The following is an 8,960-nucleotide window of genomic DNA, read 5'->3' as shown; positions in this document are numbered from 1 at the left end:
CCTCATTTGTCAAATCAGCATTTATAAAATTATCTTTCCAGATTAAAATGTTATTACAGATAAAAGATAAGATACGTCCGCGAGCCAAAGACAGAGCCCGCCTACCGCTTTACAATGACAGATCTACAGCCAATAAGAGAAGAGATAGAGGAAGGTAGGCGTTCCAGCAACGGCATGAATTCTGAACGAGTGCCCGGACAGTTGAAGGTACATTTTATTATTCCCCAATCGTTATTATTGAAACTGGCTAAACAAAATATTTGTAGAAAATTATGATACGTATTGTGTGTAAGTGATATGTTTAGTATCGATCGTACTATAGTACACACCATGCGTGTGTTATTAGAGGTCAGAATCGGTGTTATTATTGCATTTGGTGATTCTGATGAAGTGACGTCACCGCGCAGTTATTTCTTTAATCAAGTACATTAAAGTTTTTACGTAAGTTTGTTGTTGTTCACGAGGTCATTCACGCAATATAATAAGAGCAAGATGATGCACCTGCCCCAGAAGCGATCACCGGCCAAAGACATCTCTTTAACCACACATTACATGTTGTAAAGCTTTGATTTACGCAGCAATCCTGGTTTCAATCTTTATGCATAGGAGTGTATGTGCTCACGTGTATTTTAAAGCGTGCACGCATCAGAGCCAAGCTATTTTTGTCCTTGGAAGTCTTGCAAGAGGCATTCCCTTAATAGATGATTTCTGCATCATGTTTCACGTTCATACTACTGCCCAAAGCTCCTTTAGATGTGTCATGGCCACCCGGGCAACCTTTCAGCATTTAGATGGATGCATGAGGTTTTAGAGCTGTCTGTTTGAGATGTATTTGGATGCATAGTGATTTTAGATGCAATCTGTTTTAACAGGTGTAGCGGCAAATACTGGATGAAGAGAGACAGACTTGAAGTCCATGAAGCTTTGAGGAACTTGTGGAGGAGCACAAAACATATCCACTTTTAAAGTCATACGAAATGAAATGAATCATATCTTTGGAGCAAACTTTGAAAGGGTGATGCTTAATCTGCAAAAGGTTTATTAGAAGCACCAAGCAATTTTTTTGGCATACATTTTTATTTTTTCATACTCATCATCTCAGTACTGCAATCATGGGTACAGCCGGTTATGGATATTACCGCACTGTTATATTCATCTCAATGTTTGTTGGCTACATGCTGTATTACTTCAACCGAAAGACTTTCTCCTTTCTGATGCCATCGGTGATGGATGAGATAGAGCTGGATAAGGAAGAGCTTGGTGAGTGCGTGTTGTACATTTTTAGGTTTTGCATTTCCAGAATTGCGTAGTGTCTTTTTTACTCCGGTTTGTTTTCCTTTGTTTCCCGTGATGCAGGTTTGATCATCAGCAGTCAGACTCTCGCCTACGCTATCAGTAAGTTTATCAGCGGCGTGCTTTCAGACCGGATCAGCGCACGATGGCTCTTCTCCATCGGGCTTTTCATTGTGGGCGTCATAAACATCTTATTCTCCTGGTCCTCTACTGTGATGATGTTTACCGTGTTGTGGTTCATTAATGGATTCGGTCAGGGTTTCGGCTGGCCGCCGTGTGGAAAAGTGCTTCGGAAGGTAAGATTGAATAGTGTGTGTTGATTTCAAATGGAAGGGGTTGCCGGTACAGACTGAGCCTGAAGTCAGTCTCTTTTGTGAACGTGGGAAGTGTGTGTGACCCTTTGCTTTTAAAAGCTATCAGCATGCACCTGTCTCCCAGTGTTGGCACCGTGACAGGAATAGTTTGGAATTTTAACAGCTGATGGTCAAGATGCATAGCCTGATTACAGTCACATGATTTGGATGTCAAACCGGGAACATTATGGCTGGATTTACACTGCAAATCTTGATGCCCAATTCCGATTTGTTCCCTGTATCCGATTTTTTTGACGACCCGCTTACATCATCTTTTAAAAAGCACCTTGTATCCGATATCTGCATTTACACTAAACACTTAGCAAAAGAATTCAAGGTAGACATATTGACCCAGAACAGCTTAAACCACACAGGAAGTAAAATGTCACGAAACTTCTTCTTCCATTTCGCTGCAAAGAAGAGTCATGTGTCAGTTGACGTCATTTGCCAGCAGCATCACATTTTTTATGACGCACGACACGTCTTGACATCTGAGGCCCTGTCCCAAATGGCACACTCTGGAATTGTGGACCTCCTCAGAGTCCACATTTTGATGACATCATGTAGTGCAGACCTTAGGGACCCTTGACGCAAGTCCAAGAGGGTGCACCAGAGTCGTATTTTGGGACAGACTCGAGCGTTACGCCGGAAATAGAAAGAAAAGTTGCCCATCAGTGTGAACTCCTCCCTTCCGTCGTCTGATTGGTCTGATTGCTCTTTCGCAAAGACTTCTTGGCTGGGAAAGTGCGCGAAGCCTGCTGCAGTACGTAGACCGCATCAAGGGTGCCAAGGGGGTGCTGATGAGCACACTTCGGAGTGTAAAAATGACAAATGGGACACCCTACAGACTAGTAGACTAAGCGAGCATGCGCAATTTAAGGCCACGAGACCAAACGTCCACATGAAGTGCACCATTTGGGACAAGACCTCAGAATGTCCGATCTGTCCGCTAACATTGCAGAGACGAATGCATGTATCCGATTCACATCCAATTTATTTCCACAATTTATCCAATTTATTTCGCCCTGTCCCAAATGGACTTTCGGTCTCATGGCCCCAAACCGCGCCCGCTCGCCCAGTCTACGAGTCCGCAGGGCGTCCCATCTGTAATTTTTATGCTCCGAAGTATGCTCATCAGCGCCCCTTTGCATCTTTGATGCGGTCTTTGGCGAAGCCCGCACTGCAACAGGCTTCCCTCACTTTACCAACCCAGAACTCCTTGCGAAAAGCCATTAGACCAATCAGATGACGGAAGGAAGGAGTTCACACTGATGGGCAACTTCTCTTCCTGTTTCTGGTGTGGCGCTTGGGTCTGTCCCGGAATGCGACTCCGGGGTGCCCTCGTGGACTTGCGTCAGGGGTCCCTGGGGTCTGCACTGCATGATGTCATTAGGGTGTGGCCTCTGAGGAAGTCCATAAGTCCTGAGTGTGCCATTGTGGACAGGACCGGAGAACATCGGAATCTATGCGCTTTTTCTGCTTACATGTCTGTGGGTCATATCCGATTTGTGCCACTTGAGAAAAAACAAAATCGCAATCGAGTCACTTCAAACAGGCAGTGTAAATGCGGCCTATATGATACACCGAGATCTAATTTAAGGGGATATTATCAGTGCTACACCAACTTCGAAACACTTTTAAATTTTTATATATAATGCATGTTCCCCCTTTAATTGTTTAAGTTCTTCATCAGGCCTTCCAGGGAACATTTGTCTCAAAAATATAGCTGAGGTTACAAAAATTGATGCAATCACAATTGTTGAAAGTACAAAACAAATTCAAAGCCATTTCATGAAAACAGCTGCATTTATCATTTTCCACAGTTTCATTGACAGTAAAGATGTTATCCATACAGTGGTTTAATTCAGATGTTTTTGATTCGTAGTGGTTTGAACCTTCTCAGTTTGGGACGTGGTGGTCCGTCCTGTGCTGCAGTATGAACATGGCAGGTAGTTTAGGACCCATCATCACTACGGTGTTGGTTCAGTACTATGACTGGAGAATCATCATGTCCATGTCAGGGGTCATCTGCATGAGCGTTGCAGTCGTGTGTCTTCTGCTGGTGAAAAACGAACCCAGTGATGTTGGGCTGCCCAACATTGAACCTGGAGCTAAGGGCAAAGGGAAGAAGGGAGGTAAGGGCCTTTGTTGGAATAAAGTTCTTTGAATATGTTATCCATATCAGTTTTCATTCATTATTGGCTACTGCTCCTGTGAGTCTATTTAGTCTCCGCCCCCTTTTCAGGCCCTAATGATGAAAGTACCTTAAAAGAGTTCCTGCTGTCTCCTTACCTCTGGGTGCTGTCTGCGGGCTACCTGGTCGTGTTTGGGGTAAAGATCGCCTGCACTGACTGGGGTCAGCTCTTCCTTATGCAGGAGAAAGGCCAAACTGCTGTGATGGGTGAGTTTGGTACCTTTATTGTATCTTTTCATTGGCCTATGTGAGGATGCTATTGTGCGTATTTTCTGCAGGCAGTTCGTACATGAGCGCATTGGAAGTCGGTGGGTTTTTTGGCAGCATTGGAGCCGGTTATCTGTCTGACAGGGCTGTTGCAAAGGTGGGTAAATAAGAGACAGTTTTCATTGCCCTTAAACATTTATTATACTGGAGATATCTCTGTGGATTTGTACAGCAAGGGCTGGGTACCCACGGGAATCCTCGCCATGCGCTCCTCCTGATGATGATGGGAGGCATGGCCGTCTCCATGTACCTCTTCCGGGTCACCATAACACCAGAAGACCCAGAGGTAATAAACAAGAAGTCAGAAAATCTTGGTTTCAGTATTCTGAACTTTGCATGTATGAGCATGCTGCACCCATTTATTACTGATGTTTATAGACTTGCATTAGTTAAATAGTAAGTGTGATTTTTTTTAGGTGGCACCACTGTGGGCTTTGGCTCTTCACCCTGTTTCACTTCTCACTGGTGTGTCGGAGAAAGAGGTACAGAGCTCCAACAAGTCACAAAAATCTGCCTTTAAATGTCGTATCTAATACAGCAATGTTTCTTTCTTGTAAAGCTCTGGATTTTGATTCTTGGTGCTGCGTTTGGATTTTCCTCATATGGACCAATTGCCTTGTTTGGAGTGATAGCGAGTGAGAGCGCCCCCTCCAATTTCTGTGGGACATCTCATGCCATCGTAGCTCTCATGGCAAACGGTAAAGAAAGTTTCTTGCTAAAATACTTACTGTGGCCATATTTTCTGTTTTGAACCGTGTGGTGTTGTTTTTTTTTAGTTGGTGCATTTATTGCTGGCTTGCCATTCAGCACCATCGCCAAACGCTACAGCTGGGACACGGCATTCTGGGTAGCAGAGATCGCCTGTGCTGCAACAACAGTTTGCTTCTTCTTTGTGCGCAACATGCGCACGAAAATGGGGCATGTGCCTAAAAAGATGGACTAACACTATTGTCATTAAACCATTTAGAGAGCCAATGTGAAGGCACTCAGCCAACAAGGGACTTTTACCACTAAAGAACTGTTCAATTTTAATGTGAGTGTTACTATTGTTCATTTAGTCTATTTGAATTTTGAAAAAAAATCACACTCAGTACATAGAGTATTACATTATAGTATTTTTCAGGATTTTCCTTGGGGAAAGTTAAGAAGCAATAACAGCACATTTATGCAATTCATCTATAAATGTGGCTCCATCATGGTACATCTTTTAAAAGAACAAAACATGAATTTAAAAATAATTTACATAAATGTTTACAGATTTTTTGAGTGTTTGCTAAGTGTGTATTAACTTATTATTTGACATAAATGTTGTTACATATTAGAAAGTTTAAATTAGAGTTTACTTCGACTGACAACTTATGTTTGTCTGATTAGTTGCTAAATTGTAAATCATCTAGTGAACAAATTGTTTCACAAAAACTGTAAAAATTTGTATTCACCCTATCAACACAATATCATGCAACCAGCATTATTCTTCATGATGTATAAAGGTGTACAAATGTAGTATATATTAAAACTTAATGAAATTATATTACATCTCTTGTTTATTTGTATCAAAAGATAAGTCATTTTCCATACGACTGTCTGTTATAATAAAGAATAGGCTTGGAAGTTTGGGAGCTTAAGCATATTTTGTAAAATTCAGCCGATATGCACACAACACCAGTAAAAGAAAAGCTGGCACTAAGGACATTTAAAAATAGTAAAATTGTGCACATAAATTATAATAAAAACAGTTCTGGTTTTGTGGCAGACCTGTACTTATGTACTATGCTGGACTTTGGTAATTTTTATAATGCAAAGAGGAACATTTGGCTGATACTGTGTCCTAACATAAACAATATGTCAAAATATGTTAAAACAATATGTTAAATTGAAATTCAAACACCATTTAAACATTTGTGCCAATTGTTTTATTGAGGGAAAACTAAAGATGTGTTGTGTACACAAATAAAACACATTCTTATTTTATTAAGAATATCACTAGCTGTTTATTAGTTTAATTATATTCATAAATAAAGTTTGAAAAGCCGTGAATTTTGGTCGTTTTGCGTTTGCTCCGATACTGCAGAGGGCGCCCGAGAGCTACGCTTACACAGGCACCGCGCGCTGCACCCAGAGAGACGCACTCTGACAAAGCGGACGTTGCGCGTGCGCGACTTCCTTTCTCTTCCGCAGCTCGCAACGCCTCAGCATGGTGAGTGCTCGAGCGACTTTATACCTTTAAAAATATCACTTTTTCCCTATTCCTGATGCGCTATAAGAGCATGTATCAGATGTTTGAAAGCATAAGAAAAAACAATATATAACTCACGAAAGCCAAATTAGCGGTTATGTGTGATTATTTAGCTTCAATCGTAGCTGTGCCGTAAGCACATTGTGCGCGAGGCCCGAGCACACGCTCACCGCAGTGACACGCGCTGACGATTCGTGTTCATAGCAATATATTAGCTCGTGTTTGTGCGTTTTATATGAATTATGTTTGTAAATCTCTGAAATCTGTCTTGTATCCAGCCGCCCAAGGATAGCAAGCAGAAGAAGGACGCGGGCAAGTCCAAAAAGGACAAGGATCCCGTCAACAAGTCAGGAGGCAAAGCTAAGAAGAAGGTAAAATATAACAGTTTACATTTAATAGTTGAAAACACACGGGATGGCCGTGTCAGATGTGTTTTAAGTTATTTTACGTGTGTGGTGGCTTGATGCGATTGCGTGCAAGTTGTCAAATTTGCCTTTTTGCTTCTGAGAAGAAGTGGTCCAAAGGAAAAGTGAGGGACAAGCTGAATAACCTGGTCCTCTTCGACAAGGCCACTTACGACAAACTGTACAAAGAAGTACCCAATTACAAACTCATAACACCCGCTGTGGTATCTGAGAGGCTGAAAGTCAGGGGCTCACTTGCCAGAGCTGCCCTCCAGGAGTTGCTGGGCAAAGGTGATGATCAGATAACTTTAGAAGTAAAATTTACTTTTTTTTGCATGTGCAATGGACGTGACTTTTGGCTGTATCACATTAATATTGGCACAATTGGTAAACGGCAGTTGTGATAGTGATGTTTGTTTTTATCATTGTTAGGTCTGATCAAGCTCGTGTCCAAGCACAGAGCTCAGGTGATCTACACCAGAAACACCAAGGGCACAGATGAGGTGGCTCCAGAGAAAGAGGCATAACATGGTGATTATCAACTTAACTGCTTTATAATGTAATTGACTACTAATTTTATCCTCTCCTCCATCTAATGCTTTTATTCATATTTTTTTTTCAGATTCCACCCTGGCTTGAGTTATGTTTTTGTATAGGTAAATAAACAACAAAATGGAATTTTGTGTGTGCTTTTTTTAAGTGTTTGATCTGATCAAAATAATAATACAATATACATACATTTTGGTTATAATCGGGTTTCCTTTTGTCATATGATTTTACAGAATTGTAAAGGGGGTGCAAGAAATCTTTTTAATGGGATAGTTCACCCAAGAATAAAAATTGTCATTTACTCATGTTGTTTCAAACCTGTATACATTATTCTTATGAACATGAAGATATTTTGAGGAATGTTTGTAACCAAACTGTTCATGAGCCCCATTTACTTCCATAGTATTATTTTCTCCTATGTAAGTGAATGGGGCTCATGATTGATTTGGTGAGAAAATGACAGAATTTTCATTTTAGGTGAACTATCCCTTTAACTGGCGCAGCCGTTTTTGAGTTGGGGGGTGGTAAAAAGGTGATGTACACCTTCAAATGAATATAACTCTGGCATTTTTTTGGTCTAGAAACCTAATTCTGGTCTTGTTTTAAAGACGCTTTAAAAAAATTATATATTTTTTATCAGTTTACATTTATGGCATTTTTTGTCTGGAAGCCTAATTTTGGTCTTGTTTTAAAGAAGACTCTTTTAAAAAAGATTATGGAAGTGTCTGTAGGTGAAAATGTAAACTGATATAAAAAAACTAATTTTCACCTCCAGACACTTCCATAATCTTTTTTAAAAGAGTCGTCTTTAAAACAAGATCAAAATTAGGCCTCTAGACAAAAAATGCCATGAATGTAAACTGATATAAAAATATATATTTATGGCATTTTTTGTCTGGAAGCCTAATTTTGGTCTTGTTTTAAAAAAGACTCTTTTAAAAAAGATTATGGAAGTGTCTGGAGGTGAAAATATATTTTTTATATCAGTTTACATTTATGGCATTTTGGTCTAGAAACCTAATTTTGGTCTTGTTTTAAAGACACTTTAAAAAAAAATTATACGTTTTTTATATCAGTTTACATTTATGGCATTTTTTGGTCTAGAAGCCTAATTTTGGTCTTGTTTTAAAGAAGACTCTTTAAAAAAAAAAGATAATGGAAGTGTCTGGAGGTGAAAATATATTTTTTATATCAGTTTCCATATATTTGTAATAAATGCAATAGTATTTTTTAATACATACAATTATCAACAAAAAAAAAGAGTTTGTGTTGGTTAGCTGTGAGGTCTGCTGCATACTCTTGTCACAAATGAATAAGTTACATTTACTGCATTATTACTGCTAAAAGGTTTTGAAATATGAAAACTACATTCTTTGACCTTTCCAACAATTATAGTTTGTTGTGATAGATTAACATTTACATGAAAAATATTGAAGTAAATTTAGGTGTCTCGCTCACGGGACAGAACCAGTTAATGGGTTAAAGCCCAAGACATTGCCGTCTGTCTGCTTTAAAAGGCTAAAATGATTGGTTTGTTTTTGACGCGCGCCAATTTAAAATCACTTTATGCAAATTTGCAACAATATACATCTGGCCATTAAGATGGGTTTGTAGTACTTTAAGGGGCGGTTTCCCGGACCAGGATTATCTTAATCCAGGACTAG

General features: G+C 39.9%; 2 protein-coding genes across 2 annotated transcripts; both read left to right on the top strand.

Annotated features, from left to right (window-relative positions):
* The first annotated feature begins 56 nt into the window (after nt 1–56).
* Nucleotides 57–5,638, top strand: slc37a4b (solute carrier family 37 member 4b). Its single transcript, XM_055207857.2, has 11 exons — nt 57–207; nt 873–1,015; nt 1,103–1,260; nt 1,357–1,589; nt 3,532–3,781; nt 3,892–4,047; nt 4,119–4,204; nt 4,280–4,393; nt 4,524–4,589; nt 4,667–4,805; nt 4,884–5,638. The coding sequence occupies exons 3-11, from the start codon at nt 1,113–1,115 to the stop codon at nt 5,048–5,050; spliced, it is 1,359 nt and encodes a 452-aa protein (XP_055063832.2). The 5' UTR covers nt 57–207; nt 873–1,015; nt 1,103–1,112; the 3' UTR covers nt 5,051–5,638.
* Nucleotides 5,639–6,181: 543 nt separating this feature from the next.
* Nucleotides 6,182–7,418, top strand: rps25 (ribosomal protein S25). The gene is made up of 5 exons (XM_055207858.2): nt 6,182–6,304; nt 6,622–6,714; nt 6,855–7,038; nt 7,180–7,278; nt 7,370–7,418. The coding sequence occupies exons 1-4, from the start codon at nt 6,302–6,304 to the stop codon at nt 7,272–7,274; spliced, it is 375 nt and encodes a 124-aa protein (XP_055063833.1). The 5' UTR covers nt 6,182–6,301; the 3' UTR covers nt 7,275–7,278; nt 7,370–7,418.
* The last annotated feature ends 1,542 nt before the right edge of the window (nt 7,419–8,960 follow it).

This window comes from Misgurnus anguillicaudatus, chromosome 12, assembly GCF_027580225.2.
Source record: "Misgurnus anguillicaudatus chromosome 12, ASM2758022v2, whole genome shotgun sequence".
NCBI lineage: Eukaryota > Metazoa > Chordata > Actinopteri > Cypriniformes > Cobitidae > Misgurnus > Misgurnus anguillicaudatus.
The sequence above is the reverse complement of the archived record's forward strand: the minus strand, read 5'-3'. Positions and strand labels throughout refer to the sequence as shown.